Below are 19,540 nucleotides of genomic sequence, written 5' to 3'. Positions count from 1 at the left end.
CATATCCTTTTTATACCCTTGCAGAGGGTATTATAATTTTGGTCAAAAGTGTGCAACGCAGTGAAGGAGACATCTCCGACCCTATAAAGTATATATATTCTTGATCAGGATCACCTCCTGAGTTGATATAGCCATGTCCGTCTGTCCGTCTGTCCGTCTGTCCGTCTGTCCGTCTGTCCGTCTGTCCGTCTGTCTGTCCGTCTGTCTGTTTCTACGCGAACTAGTCTCTCAGTTTTAAAGATATCGAATTGAAACTTTGCACACACCCTTCTTTCCTTTGCACGCAGTATATAAGTCGGAACGGCCGGGATCGGCCGACTATATCCTATAGCTGCCATATAACTGATTGATCGGAAATGCCATAACTCTGCTGTTTGTTAAGTTAGGAAGTTGGGACTCTCTATGGGTATTATATTTGGCCAATCAATCCGACATACCAAATTTCATAAGGATCGGCCGACTATATCCTATAGCTGCTATATAACTGATTGATCGGAAATGCAATAACTTTGGTGTTTGTAAAGTTGGGAAGTTGGGATTTTCTATGGGTTTTATATTTGGCCAATTAATCCGACCTACCAAATTTCATAAGGATCGGCCGACTATATCTTATAGCTGCCATATAACTGTTTGATCGGAAATGCCATAACTTTGGTGTTTGTTAAGTTAGGAAGTTGGGATTTTCTATGGGTTTTATTTTTGCCCAATCAATCCGACATATTAAATTTCATAAGGATCGGCCGACTATATTCTAAAGCTGCCATATACATAACTGAATGATTGGAAATGCCATAACTTTGGTGTTTTTAAAGTTAGGAAGTTGGGATTTTTTATGAGTATTAAGAATGCATCATATGAATAATTTTGGAGAATATAATTTACAGAGTATTCTGCAAGGGTATATCAACTTCGGCTCCGCCCGAAGTTAGCTTTCCTTTCTTGTTTTAATTGTTTTAGAACTGAAGATTTTTTTTTGTATTAACTTGTATTGATATATAATTAAACATCGAATAATTGATAACTTATGATGTAAAATTTCCTCTAGGCATCCTTTGCTAGTTCACTTTGCATATTTGCGACATTTCGCATGAATAAACGTATTAGCTTCCTAGATTTTATTATTTTTTATTTACAAATGAAAGTATGAAAAAGCTGTTTTCCTACCACAAGACGCGGACTCTTCAAGATTAAACAGTCGGTCTGCGTTAATGCGTTAACTCCGATAACCCTTAACTCGAAAGGAAACTCGGGCAGGGTAGATTCAAATAGGCTTTTTAACTTTACAGGAGAGGAAACTAATTTCGGTAAGCCAAGCTTTTATATTCCTTGCAGCTATAAGAATAGTAAATTTTCTTGTTTATTTACGCTTCTATATTAAACCACGGAGGACCGGTGAGAATATGATAATTTTATATATGTTTTGGTGCCTAATTACGGAAATCTTTTCCTTGAAAAATAGTATAAAATGTAATTAAATTTTCTTTAAAGTGCATTCTTTGCGTTGATTTCATTTTTCGCAATAGCAATAGTAATTTCCTTAACTGGTGGTCACAGTTTTCGAATTGTGCAATATGCGCTATAATACTTACATTAAAAATATATGCTGATGAAAATATTAAGATATTTTACCGGTTAGGAAAAAATATATTTCGTAGCAATTTACCATTTCGCATCAACTCTGCTGTGTGAACGCTTGCATAATTTACTTCGCATCAACTTTACCTTAGCAGCTGATTAAAGAGTTTGCATGAAATCGCGAGTGTGAGTTAAAGCATTCAATTAAAACCATATAGCCAATTGTCAAGAAACAGATTTATTGACTTTATAGTGAAGAAATTGTATTCTCGGCATTTTTCATTAATAAGCTATTTTGGAGTGAGCACTGTACATTAAAGTCCTCTTTGATTTCCAAAAAACACCAAAAACGCCAAGTGCAGAAATCACCTAAATTTGTCTATTGACTGTGAGAGCTCTACAACTCTCCAAATCTCCAATTAACAACAAACAAACACACGCAGTGCAATTAGTAGGCGAGCGTATAAATATGTGGGAGACATATCCCACATATAGTGCTGAGTATTCGGAACAAACACAGTCGTCGTGCACATATGCGTGAAAAACTAGCTGGCAACAACGGGAGCGAGTCCAAATGCGAAGAAAAGCCTGCAAATCGAGGCGCTGCGAGTAAAGTGAATAAATTCGGTGCGGGCCATTTTCGGGCGAATAATGTCTGCTTCGGTTATTTGTGTAGATCTTAGCTCGGAGTCCGACGAAGAGGTAATATCTAAATTTCCCAGCGTGTTTGGCCAATGTGTGTGTAAAAAAGTACAGTTGGATTTAAATAGGCTCGCTGGCTGAGTGTGTGTGCGTGTTTCACATAGTGTGGAATTATTTTTTTTTCGCGCTGCTTTTATTGAGAGCGAGCAGACACGAACATGCAGGGAAACTCACACAAATGCAAAAGCGGTTCAGTGCTGCCAGACTGCGAGAATGGAGAGTCGGCGAATATTGCAATTGCAGTGGCGAATATTGGACTTTAATTGCGTTAGGCGTGAACAAGTAAGCGTGTGTGTGCTGTGACGCTTCTCTCCTGGAGAGAATTGGCTTAAGACGCAATTCGCCAGATAAAAAGCGGAAAAGCGTTTCCGCTGATATGGTTCGAACTCAAAAAACTCTCCAAAGCGCGCGCTCGAAACTCTCCAATAAGGCCGAACTCACTTACACGCACACACACACCTTGGCGGGCGGTTGTGGTTTTCGTTTGTTGATATTTTCATTGAAATTTAAAATGCATCGGAGCCAACAGGTCGCTTGCAGTTTTGAATTAAAACAAATCTAGGAAATTACGAACAACCTCTTAAAGCCAATTAAATATTCTATGAAACGAGTTTTCCCAAGTGTTTATAGAGTTTAATTAGGGAAACTTGTGGGTACTGAAATTCCTTTTTTTATTATTTAAACTTTATTTGGGTTTGTTTTGATATTTTCTTGTAATAAAAAATTATTTCTAAATATATATTTACGAACAGTTCTTATAATCTTAGAAAACTTTAAGCTCTTTTTTTTTTAATTAATCATTGGTTTAAGTGCACAAATCATGAAAAGTTCACAACAAATTAAGAATTAGGTCCTTCAATAAAAACAAATTTTATTATGAATTTAAAAAAAAACAAAAAAATGAACCATTTAAATATTATTACAATGTTAATCGAAGATTTATATAAATTATTTCAACTTTGTTGTACTACAGAACTTTTAAATGATAGGTTTTTTTTAATAGCTATATATTACAATATGTTAGCAGTTGACGTTTTTACAAATTTATAAAAATATTTAAAATAAAAGAAAATTTGGTAAATAAACTCTAAATAAAAAATAATTTAAGCTTCAACTTATCTTCACAGTCGCCCCCAGGACCGAAGCGTCGACGACTGGAGGATGCCCCGCAACAACTGGCGTCATGCGGTAGGCAAAGTTTTCCAGTTAAACTTGTGAACATACCAAAGGCCTCCTTGGGATCTTCGGTGGCAGTACCAGGAGTAGGACCAGTTGCAAAGAATACGCCTCCGGTTCCAGTGGATCCCCTCCGATCCATGCACATCCCCAGTGGAATCACAGTCACCAAGCATCAGAAAAACATTCTGACCACAAATGGAAATCTGACCATTTCCCTGGCCGAGAGCAACAATAACAACACCAACAGCTACAACAACAATGTAAACGCCAAGCAGGTTAAGATCGGTGCCGCCCAGAAAGTGGCCTGGTCGGTGAGCAGCAAGGCGCCTAGTCCGAATGCCCTGATAACCAGCGTGCCCAGTCACCAAGTGAGGGTGACGACCGGAAATCAAATACGGGTAGCAGCCGGATCCAAAGTCATACAGCCGACCATGGGAGTAGCTCCAAAAACGACACCTGCGAAGATTCAACTGCCGGTTGCGGTAGGTCAGCCTCAGCCACAGCCGCTGCAACCGCCACAGCTCCAGCAGCAAAAACCAATAACGCTAGGTCTGACGAAGCCGAAAGCTTCGATGGGCCAAATGCTGCAGCAACACAAGGCGCTAGCGGGACAACAGAAGCTCATTTCAGGACAGCAGCAACCAAGGGCTTCTCTGGGCCAACTGCAGCAGCAAAAGAGATCGCTGGGCGCCAAGCTGCCACAGAAACAACTGGGCGCCCAAGTGCAACAGCAACAGAAATTGCTGGGCGCCCAGTTGCAAAAGCAGCTAAATCAGCCTCCAGCACAGCTTCAACAACTCCTTCATCAAAAAACGGCAGTCGCAGGACAACTTCAGCAGCAACCAAAAAACCTCGTAGGACAACAGCAACAGAAGACGTCCCTGGGGCAACTCCAACAACCTAGAGCTTCTCTAGGACAAATACAACAGCAACAACAACAGCAACATCAACAACAACAGCAACAACAACAACAACAGCAACAGCAAAAAGTACCTGTAGGACATACCCAACATCAACAGAGACCCAACACAGGTCAGCTTCAACAGCAACAGCTTTCGCAAAAGACGATCGTAGGACAAATACAGCAGCATCAGAAGGCTCTCCTGGGTCAGCCGCCACTTCCGAAGGCTACAATGGGCCTACTGCGGCAGCAACAATTCCAACCAAATCCTTTGGTGGTGGCCCAACAGCAGTCAACTAAGGCACAACTGGCTCAGCAGTTGCATAATTCAGTGATGGGCACCCAGAGTCCAGTTCAGCAGCCGCTATTCTCTCCGAAACCGTCGCTGCCCGTCGTAAACCAAATTACACACAAATCGATGACTATACAGAAACTACCCATGCTGCAAAAAGCGCCAACAGTGACGAAAGCTCCTCCAAATCAGATATTTCCCCACCAGACACCGCCACCCGCTCATCTAGTGCAAAAGCAGTCACCGCCACTTGCGCCAGTGCTAACACCCCCCTTCGCCTACCGTCCACCAATAGTGAGACCAACGACGGTAGCCAAGATCACGCCTTTGCCTCCGAAAAGCAAAGCCGGCTTCCAGATGAAGCCTCAGGTCCCTGGAGCTATCAACCCTACAGCCGCAATCCTTAGTGCGGCCCGCACGTTGCCCTTCAGAAGCACATCCCAAAAGCCAGAAACGCCTCCACTGACTTCGACCAATCTTCAGGGATTCACCGCGAGTGCCACTCCGCCGCAGCGGTTGCTGGCCACTCCACCTCATTGTGCGGCCGCCTTGAACGAGCCCTTGCTGCTGAATCTGCCGCCCACCACCAGCATTACGCCCCAACTGACGCCCACGACAACACCCCCGCCAGCTGGGATACCGACAGCAGTGCAGCAACAGCAGCTTGCAAAAGCGGCTGCTTTTAAATTGAACTCCTTGCCAGGGGCGAGCATTTCTCCAGTGACCAGGGCTCCAGTTAACAGCGCCAAGCGCATCCAGCCCATTACCGTGCTTAAGAAATCCGACGAGGAGTGGCGGAGGCACTTGTTTGAGCAACAGCAGCAGCAGCAGCAAGAGCAAAAGCAGCGGGAGCAGATGCAGATGCAGCCCACTGCGACTCCCACAATTGTCCTCGTGGAGTCACCACCCACCACGCCGCCCACAGAGAAACCGGAGACGGAGCGCAGGAGGAAGTCCGTGGAGAAAGCGGAGACGATCAAGTCAGGTACGACAGATAAACAACCCAGTAAAGTGAAAGCACCTGCTATGATAACTCCACCCATAAAAACCATGCAAGCCATGAAACAGGATTATGCTGTCACGGAAATTGTGGATTTAGACGAACTACCAGAGACCCCGCCGAAGAAGCCAAAGCCAGAAATTTCAATTCCCAAAGAGAAACCTAAGGAATCATCGCCGCCAGCAAGGGCACCTTTTATACCTGAGTACTCTGCACTTCTTAAGCTGTGTCGCGAGGTGGACAAATCGGAGGACATGGAGCGCTTGGCTCAGGGAAAATTGACCAAGTACTATTACAGTGTGCACGAGAGCTTCGTGCTGTCGCGTGGATTTCGAAAGCTGCTCGAAGTGGCCATTACGCGGATCAGGGAGGAATCGGACATGGTGTACGTGCACCTCAAGGGCGTGGTTGATGAGCTAAAGGCGCGACGGCGGGCCAAAGTAGTTCTTCCAGAGAAGGCGAAGCGGCCAGCAAAAGGGTCTTCACATCCAAGATCATCTACACCTAAGGAACAGCAGCCAGATGATATGGTTAGGGTGCAGGACCAGAGTCCAGTGAAAAAAGGGGAAGAGGTAGAAGGGGAGGAGGAACCAGAAATGGAGTCGGAGACGGAGCCCGTTTCCCCCACTACCGACAAACGAAAGGATGAGCGCATCCGGAAGTTAAACTGCACCCTGTACACCTTAACTAAGCGGATTAAGATGTTGGAGGAGGCGGATGTGGACTGGAACGACGAGGACTCCAGCTATTTGCAGCTGGAGCGTTTTAAAAAGCGCGCCTGTCAAATATACGAGAAAATCTGTGATCTAACCGGCGAGAGCAAGAGTGCCCGTAGCCAACTGAAAAAACCAATCCAATTTAAGGATACGGCCTATCCCCAGTTCAATAGCACACTTTCGGCCTTTGTCAACCGGATGCGGGAGTTCCCAGACTACCATGACGTCCTCCAGCTTCTCGAGCACTGTAACAAGGAGAAAGGACTCGGACTAGCTAGCTTTGAGATGAAGAGAATTGGTAAGGCATGGCTTAAATGTTTAAACTAAAAGAACGAAAATGAAGTACTAAATTTATCATTTTGCAGCCCATGATGCCTTTGCCAAAGTCGGACGACTTCTGCAGACACGTCGGAAGACTGATCTTTACGAAACTGTTACGCACTTTACCGCAAATGTCAAAGATCCAGCTTCCAGCGACCCCGAGTTGCTCGCCAAGCTAAAGGAGAACAACAAAAAGAAAACAAAAATAAGTGATGTCTTGGAAAAGTGAGCACAAATCAAGAATTTCAGATCTGTTCTGTCCGATATGGTTTGACTTTTATGTATAGATATATTTTTTAGAAACTAATCAAAAAAATTAGCCGTTCCTTTCGTTATATAGAGTATGTTTGAATATGTTTTTATCAGCTTGCTAAAGTTTAAAAATCTTTAAGATCGAACGACTATGTAGATTTCACACCAACGAACAAGTAACAATTTTGAACTTTATTAGTTTTGAATATATTTTCAAATAGTCGCAATTTACTAATAGGTTATTTTTTTTATATATTTGCTTAAATTGCTTTTCAAACACTATAAGATATATTATTTAGGTGTTAATTTTTCTTAACTGAAATTTCGGAATGCAGATTCATTGCAAACAAGTTCGGAGTAAAATAACACATTTTTAAATACTTAAAGAAGATGAAAGAAGAAAAACTCAAATCTAATCAATATATAATCTACATTTGATTATTATCGAGAACAAAAGCAGCCCTGAATTCAAAATAATGTTCAAGTCTAATTTTTCAATAATTTTAGGTATGCCCGCGAGCAGGATCTCAATGCGGAGGAACGTCAAGAGGCGCGTCTCAAGGAGAAAAGGCTGAAACAGGAACAAGCTGATGAGGAGGCCGCCAGGTTGGCTGCATTGGCCGAGGATGACGACAAGCCCTGCACAAGTGCTCAGGCAGCAGCTAAAGCGGCCGCCATCGCAGCTTTAATAAAGAGTTCCTCGGTTCATGGAAAGGCGGAAAAACTGTCCATCGATGTAAAGGTTTCCAAAGAAGAAGACGGAGTGGACTCGGAGGAGGAGTCGGACACGGATGACGAGGAGGAGGATGTCGACGATTTCGTGGATAACTTCAAGGCCAACGGAGAAGTAAGTGACGCCGACTCCGAGGCAGAAGCAGAACCAGCCGAGGAGGTTGTGATAGATATAACAAAAACAGAGACTGACAGTAAGAATGGCGTAGCCCCACCCAACGGGAAGCTAAAGATTATGTCCGTCTCTAGTCTGAATGCCAACTTCGTCCACGGGCAGGAAATGAATGCGAAGCCCAGCCTAAAGCCGACTGTTAAGCCCGACATTACCGCCGAGATAATCATTTCGGATGAGGATTCATAGAACGAGTCGAAACCGCAGCCTAGTCTGCAACCCTAATTAAGTTTATTTATTCAATTCTTTCAATTTATACCTGATTAGCTTTGATTTCCTACATGTTATCCCTTTTTGTTTGCTTAAGCGGCACGTAACCACATATTGTAAGATGATTTAGTTTACTTACAAAGTTTTTTTGGGGCGAAGAGTAATTTTTGAGCACATTTACACCATTTTGAAACTGTTTGTTGATTTAAATATTCTTAACTTGAATGTCGCTAAACTGAAGTTTTTCTTGCCAAGATATCGTCGTTCTATTTCATAGATTCATTACATTGTCTTGCTAAAGAAATAAAAAAATCATAATTTATTAAATTAATAATACTGACACCAAATTTTATAACTATTTAAATAGTACACAACAATTAAGATTTCAAAATATTTTGGTATTTGTATTGCACAATTAGGAAAAAAGGTCAAATTAAATATGCATAATTTAAAGCAAACACTAACGTTAATCTTATCTATTTTTCGCATAAATTAGTAACGCTCCTAGATTTAAAATTGCTTAATATGTTCAAACATGACTGTCGCTCCTAAAAAAATTTGATGCTCTAATCATCCGTAAAAATTTTGCCACGCTATTTTATTGCAAAAACCGTACCCCTGAGTACAAGCCACAAAATACGTTAGTGTACATATGGAATACTACTAGGCTAAGTTAGTTGTACAAAATAAACAGAACGGTGAGAAACAATAACTGAGAAAAGAGGTCGGCTCGTTTATTCAATCCGAATGTTGCGCAGGAACCGGGATACCTCCGATTCGTCAATGGCCGTCTCTTCGATAATGTCGAAATGGTCGTACTTTGGAAAGAGTTTAAAGCTAGCCCGGAATCCAGTCTTTTTAAGCAGCTCGGCAAAGCGACGACTCTGCTCGATGAAGGTGGTACTGTCGTGCTCCGCGGCGACCACGTAGATCTTGGTGGAGTTCCAAATGACTACATCGGTGTATTCCCACAGCATGGGTGACACGGCCTGCACATTCCGCTCAGTTAGGCCAAGAATATTTTTAGGATTAACCGATTCCAGATTGTACAGTTCCCTTAAATCGTAAACGCCGCACAGGAGAACCAAGGCCCACACCTTCTTGCTCCTCTGGGGGTTGATTCCCACCTGGGACTGGAGGATCTGGGCGAGCAAGTGGGCGCCGGCCGAATGTCCGGCGAAAGTGATCTCGAGGACATTGGTCAGTTCGGCATAGTCGAAGATCCAGTTGATGAATCCGGCGAACTCCTTCATCAACGTCTCGAGGGTGACATCGGGGCACAGGTTGTAGTCCATGACGGCTACGCGATATCCACGCCGCACCAGAGGACCCACGATGGAACAGGATGTGCTCTTGTCCAGCATCTGCCAGTAACCCCCATGAACGAACACGAAAAGTGGCGCCTGATTGGTGGTGCTTTCGTTGTAGAACACATCCACCAACCGACGACCCCCTCCATAGCGCAAGTGGTCCACACTTATGCCCTGTTTCTCGGTCAGGTCCCTTTCATCTGCAATATTACTCTTACATCTGGTCTAATAAGGTGACCCATTTACATACGCTGCTTCGTTAGCCCAATAAAGTGCTCCTGCACGGCCATATTCGGTTCCGGTTGATCCTGAAACCTGGTGGTATGATAACTGGGAAAATACTCCCGATCAAGGTCTTTGCTCTTCGGATTATACATTCCTGATAAGAAATCAAAAACGTTGAACTACAAAACTGAGAGTAGAAAAGCAAAGAAATGTGTGTTCACTCAACCCGCAATTTGTATGGTACTGAAAGCTGAATTTGTCAGTACAACAAGTCAAACCGGATTGGCACTGCTAAATCGTTATTAAACGCATAATAAAGCTTTCGAACTAATATCTGGGAGTTTTACAAGATAAGGGGTATTCAAAGCAGCAATATAATGTTTTAAAAAACAATATTTATGCAGACGTATATTTTTATGTATGTCTGTTGGTAAAAAACAAATAATATTTTATTATAAAATGCTATTAATGGGACATTAGATCTAAAACGATCCTAATTTGAATTTTAATATTAACTTTAACTTTGGTTATTCAAAAAATAGTTTTTGTTAAAAAATAAAAAGAAGTAAAAATATGAATTTTGCATTTTTGGTATTTCTTTGGAAATCAGACAACAGGTTCTTGTGCGTTTAAATTAGAGAAACATATAAATGATTATCAGATTCAGCAATTTAGATAATTTTAAAATTTGATTTCATAAAGTGGTTATTAAAACAATAAGACCAAACTTGGCGTTTTTAAGTTTGTATGCAACGGGCACACTTTGACAACACGACGGCCAACTCAGCCCAAAAAAAATTTTGTTTTCTTTACGAACTAACAAATAATCAGCAAAATGAGCCGTCAACAGAACGAAGAGGACACCAACTCGGCGCTGTTCGATGCCCGCAACGAGTACTACATCGGCAACTTCATGGGCTCGATCAACTTTGTGCTGCCGGAGCAGGGAACCGCAGGATCTGAGCTGCTGTCGTACATGTACCTCTCCTACTTGGCCATCGATTCCGGTCGTATAGTGGCCTCAGATATCAAGGAGGGCAATGCCACGCCCCTGCAAGCTCTGCGCCTTGTTCATGAAGCGTTTGAACAACCCTCGCGGACGGAGGAGCTGCTGGAGAAGCTCACGGACAAGGTGGCCGGGGAGGAGGACGAGACCAACATCTGGCACATCGCCACCGCCATAGTGTACTGCCACGATGGGCAGTTCGAGAACGCCCTAAAGATCCTGCACGGCTCCACCAATCTGGAGTCCATGGCTCTGTCCGTGCAGTGCCTGCTGCGCCTACACCGCGTGGATTTGGCCAAGCAGCTGGTGGCCAAGATGCAGGAGATCAGCGACGACGCTACACTGACGCAGCTAGCACAGGCGTGGGTGGCCCTCGCCCAGGGCACTGAGCAGATGCAGGACGCCTTCCACATTTATCAGGAGTTCTGCGAGAAGTTCAAGCCTACACCGGGACTGCTCAACGGCCAGGCGGTGGTCCATCTGGGCCTGGAGCGGTACGAGGAGGCCGATTCAGTGCTGCGCGAATCGCTATTAAAGAAGCACAACGACTACGACACCCTAATCAACCTGATGGTGCTGGCTCATCTCACGGCCAAGCCGGCGGAGGCCATCACTCGCAACCTGGAGCAGCTGCGGCAGTTCTATCCCAAAAGCGACTTTGTCACCGACCTGGACAAGAAATCATCGGAGTTCGACCGTCTGTGCCTGCAATACGACCTCGATGGAGGGGAGAAACTGCTAGCCGTCTAGACATAAGAAGAAATTCCAAATATTCATTTATCAAAACCTTCTGTTTATGTATTAAACTACAATAAAAAATTTATTAGAAATGTATGAGGTAGTGGAGAGCGCATCAATAGCTGTAAAGAGAAATAATGTTATTAATGGGTGGTATTAAAAAATAACTAAATTTCTTAAACCAAACAACTAGTAACAGTTGCAGATCGAAATAAATTTTTAAAATATTTGCAGTCCAAGCAGTTAAGCCTTAAAGAGTACAATATCGGTTGTATGTTTTGGATTTGTTTGGAATACTCACTTCTGTTTGAACCCATATTTCTTGCGTTCGTAGAACAGGTCAGTCTTGGAACTGCCCAGATTCACGATCTTGGGGCAGCCGTCGCGCTGAAAGAAAGAATATACATAGTAAAATAACCATTCCCCATGAATTTTCTCGCAACCTACGTCTTTTTCCTGAATGGTGCAGGACTTGCAGTAGTAGGCATCTGAAACACCGGGACCTCCGCAGATGACGCACCTTCCCTGGTAGGATCCGTAGTTGCACTCGTCACAGATGCGGACCAGGGTGCAGGGGCGCACGTAGGAGTCGCAGATCACGCACTTTCCATCGTCTTTCTCGCACAGGCGTCCAATGGCTGCCGCATGGGGATGGGGTGGAAAAAAACGTAAGCATCACTGAAGTACCCAAGTTCTTTGGAAACTTACCTACGCCAGGTTGCTTGCGACAGAAAATCAAATCAGGATGATGTTTAGCCATGCCTTAACAGTATATTTTACAGTCAGCTAAGAGAAAAACAATTTTTAAGATTTATAGCGGCTTTTCGAGTGAGACCCTTTCACGTTAGCTCTTTTTACTTTTAGGGTTGCAAGGTATGCAAAAAAAATATATAGGGTGTTCATTAAATCGTTTAGTCGTTTAGTTGTTAATGAATTAATTTTCCTTTAAAAATATGGATTTGATCTTATCATTATTAAATGAAAACAGCATTGTTGGAATTAAGAGTAAGTGAGCGATAAGTTAACAAGTGATGATGGTGCCATAAACTTTTATTAAAAAGTTCGGTTTACTATTATGCACACTAAAACCATGGAACCAATAAAACTTGACGCGGGCTAATACAGAAAGTAGCTATTTATCAACTATCAATAATTAGTTAACTAGTTAACTATGGATCTGTGGTTTCCTTTGAAAGCACTTGGCAGCCCTGCGCAGTTTCGGAATGGCCATTCACAGCGACTAGTAAACAATAACAGCTGTTGGCGTTCGCAGGCGAATGGCACTGCAATTTATTTTCTGTATTCAGTTTCAGCTTTGCTCCATTAAAACTGCAAGAAACCTAACCGCAATGCAACAGATCAGCTAGGCAGTTTTTAGTGAAGTAGGATACATACCGGGGCTTGCGAAAGGACGCCAGTGAAATGTCACAGGCCGCATCCACGACACAGAGTGCAGCTGCAGCCCCCGTGGGCGTCAGCAGACGCCCACTGGCCAACGAAGTTATCGGGACCACAATGTCGGCTAGATACGGAGAGACGGAATGGGAGGCACGTGAGGTTCGTAGCCGGGATAAGTCCTTAATTTATATTTTAAACACTACTCGGTCTTTTCTCCCATAGTCCCAGAGGCAAAGGGAACTTCACGAAGCTCGAGCCAGGGCGGCGCAAATGGAGAAGACAATGAAGTGGTGGTAAGTGGAGAGCCTACTGCCAAATCTCGACCATCTGTTAACCAAGACACTACCCATTACAGGTCCGATTGCACAGCCAACTGGCGGGAGAAGTGGAGTAAGGTAATCACGGTTGCCATGGTTCCCAAGTTGGTTCAATATCGCCGGTATCAAATAACAAACCTTTTCACTTTTCGTAGGTCCGCAACGAGCGGAATAAAGCCCGGGAGGAGTCCAAGCAATTAAGCCTCAAACTGGACGGCGCGATGAAGGAGGCTCACTCCCTAAAGCGGGAGAAAAACGATCTCGAGCTGCAGATCACGCAGTTGAAGAAGGAGATGGAGAAGGTTCACTCGCTAATGATGAAGCACGCCGGCCAGTTTCATCGTGCCGACACCAGCGAGGATGCTGAGGCCAACGGACGGGACGCGAACTGCTCGCCGGACATCTCATCGGATGGTTTGAAAAATGTCAATAGCGAGGATGGCTTGGTCACCAAGTTGCCCAACGATGTCAAGGATCTGGACATCGAGGAGTTTGCCCTGAAAGGGGCCATGCCCAAGCATCTGACCGAGTTGGATGAGGCGGCAGCTGCAGAGGAAAAGCGCCTGATTCAGCAATTGTCCAAGGATGACTTTGACGAGGACTACTTGCTGCAGAAAATATCTATGCTCCAGTTGCGTCTGGATGAGGCTCAGAAAACTCTACAAGCGGAAAGGGAGTGAGTAAACTCTATTCTTTTAACAGACTTAATTCCTGAAACTGAGACTTGTTTCGTAGTGAAAAGCTGGAGCTGCACAAGAGCATTGAGAAGCTGACGCTGGAGATTCAGGACGTGCGGGGACGTCAGGAGGAGATGCGATCGGCCAAACAGGAGGCAGTGCGCGAGCTTCTAACTCTTCAGGAGCAACACCGCGCTGAGATGCGTATCGTTAACAACTCATTACAGGAGGAGATTGCCGCTCGTGAGAATCTGGAGCGTCGGTAAGCAGGAACACTCTATATATTTTGCCTTAAGCCTAACTATCGGACCACTTTAGCCTCACGGAACTTCGCACTGAATTGGAGCATCTTCAGGCGGAGAACGCATCCGAATGGGGCAAGCGCGAGCGCCTAGAGTCCGAGAAATTGGCAATGGAGCGGGACAACAAGAAACTGCGTGCAGAACTCCGGGACTACCAAGAACGATCCGACCGCAAGTGCCGACCTATGCAAGCAAATGACGTTGAGCTGCGGGCATTGCAGCAAGAACTTTCTGAGCGCAACAAAGAGATCAGCGAGGTGAAGATGTCGCACGCCAAGCTAAAGAAGCTGCTGGCAGAAACAAACACCGAGCTGGGTCACGCAGTACGCCGTGCGGAGCAGTATGAAGCGGAGGTGAGTAAATCCACACCCTAAAATCTTATCGGATGGTATATGAAGCCGATTACCCATGTCGGCTTATCAGCCAGAGGAAACTGTATGACTACTAAATAATGTAGCACTCTTCTCCGTCAAAATTTGATTTAATCGAAATTTATTCACATTGACTCATACACATCTAACACAGTAGTAAATGCAGTTCTTTATAACATTCAAAAAGGGAAATTAGTTAGCAAATGCCGCCAGTCCTGTAATGGCGCGCCCTAAAATCAAAGCGTGTATATCGTGCGTGCCTTCATAGGTGTTCACCGACTCCAAGTTCATCACATGCCGAATCACATGGTATTCGTCACTGATTCCATTGCCACCTAGCACATCCCTCATTTCGCGGGCAATATGCAGTGATTTTCCAGTGTTATTCCGCTTCAGAAGGGAGATCATCTCGGGCGTATGCAGCTTCTGATCCTTAAGGCGGCCCACATGCAGACAGGCCTGCAGGCCCAAAGAAATCTCCGTGATGGCATCGGCCAGTTTCTTCTGGATTAACTGATTTGCAGCCAAAGGGCGGCCAAATTGCTTGCGATCGAGGGTATACTGGCGTGCAATCTCCACACAGGTTTCAGCAGCTCCCAGAGCGCCCCAGGCGATTCCATAGCGAGCATTGTTCAGGCAGGTGAAGGGTCCACTAAAACCCGACACATTGGGGAGAAGCTGCTCTTCCGGCACTCGAACGTCGTCCATCAGGATCATTCCCGTGGGCGACGCGCGTAGCGAAAACTTGCCCTCTATCTTGGGTGTTTCTAATCCTTGGCCGGATATCTTACGGTCCACCAGGAAGCCTCGAACCTTGCCATCTTCGCATTTGGCCCATACGACTATTACGTCGGCAATGGGCGCACTAGTTATCCAGGTCTTGGACCCGTTCAGAATGTAAGTCTTGCTTTTGCTGTCGTATTTGGCGCGGGTCTCCATGCCGGCCGGATCGCTGCCGTGGTTGGGTTCAGTCAGTCCAAATGCACCTGGAAAAAAGGGGAAGGGGAATTTTGTATATTGCCACTCAAGTTTTTCTAATAATTTTTTAAATCCTCGTCACTGAAGCATTTAAGAAACAAAAAATTAATGCAATATAGTGAACTATTTTTATTATTTGCTGGGTTTCAAAGTGCCTTTACATAATCCACCCAAAATTGGTCTAAAATATTGTTTATTAGGGGTTTATAGATTACCCGAACCCTAATTTAAGACTCACCGATCAGCTTGCCCTCCGCCATACTGGGCAGATAGCGTTGCTTCTGCTCCTCTGAGCCGAAGTCGTAAATTGCGCCCATTGCCAGCGAACTCTGGACACTTACGGCGGACCGATAGGCGGAGTCCACACGCTCCACCTCGCGGGTCAGCAATCCGTAGGCGACGCTGGAGACCCCGGCACAACCGTAACCCTTAATGGTGCATCCAAGGACTCCCAAGCTGCCGATCTCCTCCATGATCTTTTTATCGAAGGTCTCCAGGCGGTTGGCCATCTTCACTCGCGGCTGCAGTTCCGCCTGGCAGTATCCGCGGAACGCATCCCGAATGGCCACCTCCTCCTCGGTCAGCTGGCTCTCCAAATTTAGAGGATCCAGCCAGTTGAACTTGGGGGCTGCGGCTTTGGAGCTCGTGCTGGCCAAACGGCGGGCACAGGGCCGCAGACTGCTGATTACACTTTGCGCAATCATTTTCCTTGTTTTGTGCTGTGTGTTTGGTTGGAAATATTCAGCCGGTTCTCCGGGGAACAGCTGCTCGATTCGACGTTCGACGAGAGAATGAAGAAAGCTCCGATCTGCAGCGAGAGCTTTCGACGTTCTCGCGGACTTTTCTCTTTGCCGCCTCGCTTCATTTTGTTTACCCAGAAATAATATTGTTGTTATGCCCGATCTTAATCTCCGGGCTCTAAATTATTCGCACTATCGTTTTTATTTTTGACTTGACGATAGAAACCGAGAGTGAAGCGAATGGGAAGAAATTTTTCCTATTTCAAGTGTTATCGCGACTTGGCGGGGGTCGTCTGCTTATCAATCTGATTTGAGGACTGGCATACACGCCCCTTGCGTTGCTTGTTGCATTTGATTCGCTTTGTACAAATCTACATACATATTTACATATAAGATACAGTCAAATGAATTGGAGCTTCTGGCGGGGCAACCTCTTTTTTATTGACGGAATTACGGATGGCCAAGATGCACCTCCAGATTTCAAAGGAAAACCTGTCGCGAACTGCTGAAAAACTGTGCATACGCGATCGGTTTCGGTATTACCAAGTTAACGACCCCAAGCACTCCGCTGGAATTGTCAAGAGTTGGCTAATATGGAACAGCCCCCATGTAATCAACACGCCAGCACCATCACCGGAAATTAATCTTATCGAAAATCTGTGGGAAATTTTGGACCAGGCAATTCGGAAGAGAAAGATTTCCAATAGAAATGACTTAAAAAGTGCCTTAACGGGGAAGGGAACCGAATTCCCGTAGAAACCAAAAACCAAAAAGTTGGTAGAATCCATGGGGACCAGATTAAAATCAATCTAAATCGAAATGTAGTAGATTTGTAATAACTGCAAGTGTATATAAACTTCGGCTTACGGAAGTTTGCTTCCTTTCTGGTTCATTTTGCCAACAATTAATTGACAAACTGTATGTATCAACATATGTATGTAAAGTACGTATATCCTACACAGCTCTCATTGGTCTAAGTCAGTTTATGATTGTATTATTTTTGAGGAACACAAACTTATTCTGAACATAATTATGCTTTTACCTTTTCCTTCATGCAGGTCAAACGCCTTCGGCAGCGCGTGGAGGAGCTAAAGCGGGAATTAGCTGGCGCGGAGGACGAACTGGATTCGGCAGTGAACCAAGTGAGACGATTGCAACGCTCCAACGACGAGCTTGTGGGTCAGACCGAGGGCCTACAGGTGCAAATACAGCACCTTCAGAACAGGTGAGACCAACAAAAATACCTATTTTTACATACCGATAAGTCTTTTGACTAACTCTAATGACTACTAACATTACAACGGTGCTGGCTTGGCTAAACTAACTCCTAACCCACTCCTAACTTTCTGACACAAGACGCGCCCCGAGTCCCCAGCTGCGGGGAATGGGCGGGGTGCAGTTGAGGAACAAGATCGCCGTGGAGCTGCCAAACGATTGTCTGCCGAACATCAACGATCTGCGCCAGATTTTCGATGACTCACAGGCGTGTTTGAGGAGCTCCCACAATGGCAGCGATGCAGCTGTCCACCATGCAGCTTCTGTCAAGAGATCCAGTCACACGGAACGGACGCTTCTCCAGCAGCAGCAGAGCAGTGCAGCGGCATCCGCGGCGGCTGCGGCAGCGGCAGCAGCGGCGTTTTTCGATGCCAAGCCCACGCACCTCGAGGAGAATATATTTGAGTCAAAATCCAGGAACTTGGAGTTCGAGCGAGCCAAGCAGAAATTCGATAATCCACATGGGCAACATCACCACCATCATCAGAGGCAACGATCCGGAAATGGACGATATGGAAGCGCAGGAAGCAATGCCAGTCGGGCGAATCTCGCTCTGCCGTTAAAGGGAATGACCAACTTAGGGAGCAGCTCCGCTTCCAGCAAAGATGAGCTGAACCGGCAACTGTATGAGAAGGAGCAGTCCGCAGGTGCGGGGTATGCCAGGAACAGCATTAATCTAGACGGTCTCAAAGTGTCCGACGATGAGGTGAGATTAGAGGGACTTGAATGAATATTGGAGTCAGAGTTGTTACACAAATTTCTTTTAATTGATTTTAAGCAATCACAAATGTTATAATCTTTTCGTTTGTCATTCGGTTTTATAAAATCCTTAGTAGGATCTGATGCTGCCATAACATAAAAAACCAAAATGTGTTGGGTAAAACTTTTAAAATTAACTGATCGAAAGGAATTAATGTTACACGACATTTAAAAAGGGATTACAAAAAAAACCTAAGTATTGTAAACGCACATTCTTTTAAATTTATTATAATTTAATTTTATTTAAGGTGATTTATATGCTAATATTCACTAACATTTTGCTTCAAAACTGATTTCCGTACAAAAAAATATAATTTAATTTAAATTTATTCAAATGTGTTACAAATTTCAGACTCCGTAGCTATGGTTCGACAAGTTTGCTGCTGGATGAGGAGACCGAGGGCAACAGCGATTAATATGCAAACCAAGACATTCGGGGACAGTAATGGTATTAAACATTTAGTATTAATTTTAAAGCATGCGCAAGTACTTTAATGTTGGTAGAGCAACAGTCCCGAATATTATCCGCATTCCTAGTTTTTATTTGGGTCTGTTACCAACTGGTTCCTTAGTTGTTACATAAGTTAGTAATAACTATTGCAGAAGTATAACACGTATTTTAAAATAATGTATACATTTTACAAATACTTGCAAAATGTGTAACTAATTCCCATTCTCAGATCATTAGTTAGCCTTCTAAGAGTTATATTTATATTTCAATAATATTCCATGTATTTTAAGAATAACTTTTTTAATGCTTTCGCTGGCCATATCTTTATGAGCTTAACTCACAGATAAATCTGTTGTAGGGATCAGATTTCCTTAAAACACCTTCATTGTCATCATAAACCCTGCCTTTATAAAAAGATTAACACTTAATAATAGATATACCGACTTATAATACGTATTGGAGCATATTACAGGTTCAATGTTTGTGGAACCCACATTTGGTGCCAGAAATTTAAAGAATTTTAACAAAGCATATTGATTAGCTGCTAATCATTAATCGGCATTAATTTATAATTTACAAAATAAACAATTCTCACATTTTGAGATTTGTGTGGCTGCCTAGTCCGAAACTCTTTTATTTTTCAAAAGTTTATCAATTTTCAGCAGCGTAGTGGATCTTATACAAAATATATATTAACAAATTGAAATTCGGAATATTTACGTAATATAATATAGCAATATTAGTATTTTAGTTATTAATTAATAACAAATTATTAACTATTAAAAATATATTAAATACAAATGATATGCCAATAAACGTAGCATGTTGCGAGATAAACATACTGTTATTCGAATTTTTTGGGAATCCGAGTATTTTTTTAAGTCATGTCTTTGCGGACACTAAATAATAAATAAATATAAACCTTAAAAATAAAAATGGGT

General features: G+C 43.7%; 6 protein-coding genes across 9 annotated transcripts; 3 read left to right on the top strand and 3 right to left on the bottom strand.

The window, feature by feature from the left end:
• Window positions 1-1,990: 1,990 nt before the first annotated feature.
• Window positions 1,991-8,771, top strand: LOC108047284 (daxx-like protein). 2 transcript variants are annotated; one of them, XM_017127394.2, is made up of 5 exons: window positions 1,991-2,277; window positions 3,405-5,634; window positions 5,707-6,663; window positions 6,731-6,911; window positions 7,446-8,771. In XM_017127394.2, exons 1-5 carry the CDS (start codon window positions 2,227-2,229, stop codon window positions 8,029-8,031), a joined length of 4,005 nt encoding a protein of 1,334 aa, XP_016982883.1. In that variant the 5' UTR covers window positions 1,991-2,226; the 3' UTR covers window positions 8,032-8,771. The 2 variants fall into 2 exon arrangements, with proteins under 2 accessions (XP_016982883.1, XP_016982882.1); XM_017127393.2 differs by having other exon boundaries at window positions 3,405-6,663.
• On the bottom strand, window positions 8,762-9,924 carry LOC108047285 (kynurenine formamidase). 2 transcript variants are annotated; one of them, XM_017127396.2, is made up of 3 exons: window positions 9,814-9,924; window positions 9,613-9,741; window positions 8,762-9,562 (listed from the first exon to the last, which is right to left on the bottom strand). In XM_017127396.2, exons 2-3 carry the CDS (start codon window positions 9,737-9,739, stop codon window positions 8,787-8,789), a joined length of 903 nt encoding a protein of 300 aa, XP_016982885.1. In that variant the 5' UTR covers window positions 9,740-9,741; window positions 9,814-9,924; the 3' UTR covers window positions 8,762-8,786. The 2 variants fall into 2 exon arrangements, with proteins under 2 accessions (XP_016982885.1, XP_016982884.1); XM_017127395.2 differs by having other exon boundaries at window positions 9,613-9,905.
• Window positions 9,925-10,335: 411 nt separating this feature from the next.
• Window positions 10,336-11,427, top strand: LOC108047303 (coatomer subunit epsilon). Its single transcript, XM_017127420.1, has one exon. The coding sequence runs from the start codon at window positions 10,423-10,425 to the stop codon at window positions 11,341-11,343; it is 921 nt and encodes a 306-aa protein (XP_016982909.1). The 5' UTR covers window positions 10,336-10,422; the 3' UTR covers window positions 11,344-11,427.
• On the bottom strand, window positions 11,366-12,190 carry LOC108047304 (PHD finger-like domain-containing protein 5A). The gene is made up of 4 exons (XM_017127421.1): window positions 12,040-12,190; window positions 11,779-11,969; window positions 11,633-11,718; window positions 11,366-11,453 (listed from the first exon to the last, which is right to left on the bottom strand). Exons 1-4 carry the CDS (start codon window positions 12,089-12,091, stop codon window positions 11,447-11,449), a joined length of 336 nt encoding a protein of 111 aa, XP_016982910.1. The 5' UTR covers window positions 12,092-12,190; the 3' UTR covers window positions 11,366-11,446.
• Window positions 12,191-12,597: 407 nt separating this feature from the next.
• On the top strand, window positions 12,598-19,440 carry LOC108047288 (coiled-coil domain-containing protein 102A). Of its 2 annotated transcripts, XM_017127400.2 has the most exons (9): window positions 12,598-12,888; window positions 12,952-13,022; window positions 13,085-13,124; window positions 13,202-13,722; window positions 13,782-13,985; window positions 14,042-14,378; window positions 17,173-17,339; window positions 17,471-18,095; window positions 18,501-19,440. In XM_017127400.2, the coding sequence occupies exons 1-9, from the start codon at window positions 12,754-12,756 to the stop codon at window positions 18,507-18,509; spliced, it is 2,109 nt and encodes a 702-aa protein (XP_016982889.1). In that variant the 5' UTR covers window positions 12,598-12,753; the 3' UTR covers window positions 18,510-19,440. The 2 variants fall into 2 exon arrangements, with proteins under 2 accessions (XP_016982889.1, XP_016982890.1); XM_017127401.2 differs by lacking the exon at window positions 17,471-18,095.
• On the bottom strand, window positions 14,501-16,180 carry LOC108047289 (glutaryl-CoA dehydrogenase, mitochondrial). The gene is made up of 2 exons (XM_017127402.1): window positions 15,613-16,180; window positions 14,501-15,382 (listed from the first exon to the last, which is right to left on the bottom strand). The coding sequence occupies exons 1-2, from the start codon at window positions 16,076-16,078 to the stop codon at window positions 14,589-14,591; spliced, it is 1,260 nt and encodes a 419-aa protein (XP_016982891.1). The 5' UTR covers window positions 16,079-16,180; the 3' UTR covers window positions 14,501-14,588.
• Window positions 19,441-19,540: the final 100 nt, after the last annotated feature.

The sequence above is a fragment of the Drosophila rhopaloa genome, unplaced genomic scaffold (assembly GCF_018152115.1).
Source record: "Drosophila rhopaloa isolate 14029-0021.01 unplaced genomic scaffold, ASM1815211v1 contig_2, whole genome shotgun sequence".
In the NCBI taxonomy this organism is placed as follows: Eukaryota; Metazoa; Arthropoda; class Insecta; order Diptera; family Drosophilidae; genus Drosophila; species Drosophila rhopaloa.
Note: the sequence above shows the minus strand (reverse complement) of the source record. Positions and strands in the feature narration are given on the sequence as shown.

Excerpts from the sequence above, each read along its gene's own strand:
- LOC108047284 (XM_017127393.2), top strand. The coding sequence starts at position 2,227 with ATGTCTGCTTCGGTTATTTGTGTAGATCTTAGCTCGGAGTCCGACGAA. Across the intron at positions 2,278-3,404 it reads GCTCGGAGTCCGACGAAGAG|TCGCCCCCAGGACCGAAGCG; the intron begins GTAATATCTAAA and ends TTATCTTCACAG. Across the intron at positions 6,664-6,730 it reads CTTTGAGATGAAGAGAATTG|CCCATGATGCCTTTGCCAAA; the intron begins GTAAGGCATGGC and ends ATCATTTTGCAG.
- LOC108047285 (XM_017127396.2), bottom strand. The coding sequence starts at position 9,739 with ATGTATAATCCGAAGAGCAAAGACCTTGATCGGGAGTATTTTCCCAGT. Across the intron at positions 9,563-9,612 it reads TATTGGGCTAACGAAGCAGC|ATGAAAGGGACCTGACCGAG; the intron begins GTATGTAAATGG and ends GTAATATTGCAG.
- LOC108047303 (XM_017127420.1), top strand. The coding sequence starts at position 10,423 with ATGAGCCGTCAACAGAACGAAGAGGACACCAACTCGGCGCTGTTCGAT.
- LOC108047304 (XM_017127421.1), bottom strand. The coding sequence starts at position 12,091 with ATGGCTAAACATCATCCTGATTTGATTTTCTGTCGCAAGCAACCTGGC. Across the intron at positions 11,970-12,039 it reads TCGCAAGCAACCTGGCGTAG|CCATTGGACGCCTGTGCGAG; the intron begins GTAAGTTTCCAA and ends CCCATGCGGCAG. Across the intron at positions 11,719-11,778 it reads GCACCATTCAGGAAAAAGAC|CGCGACGGCTGCCCCAAGAT; the intron begins GTAGGTTGCGAG and ends TCTTTCTTTCAG.
- LOC108047288 (XM_017127400.2), top strand. The coding sequence starts at position 12,754 with ATGTCACAGGCCGCATCCACGACACAGAGTGCAGCTGCAGCCCCCGTG. Across the intron at positions 13,023-13,084 it reads GAGAAGACAATGAAGTGGTG|GTCCGATTGCACAGCCAACT; the intron begins GTAAGTGGAGAG and ends TACCCATTACAG. Across the intron at positions 13,125-13,201 it reads GGCGGGAGAAGTGGAGTAAG|GTCCGCAACGAGCGGAATAA; the intron begins GTAATCACGGTT and ends CACTTTTCGTAG.
- LOC108047289 (XM_017127402.1), bottom strand. The coding sequence starts at position 16,078 with ATGATTGCGCAAAGTGTAATCAGCAGTCTGCGGCCCTGTGCCCGCCGT. Across the intron at positions 15,383-15,612 it reads GGCGGAGGGCAAGCTGATCG|GTGCATTTGGACTGACTGAA; the intron begins GTGAGTCTTAAA and ends CCTTTTTTCCAG.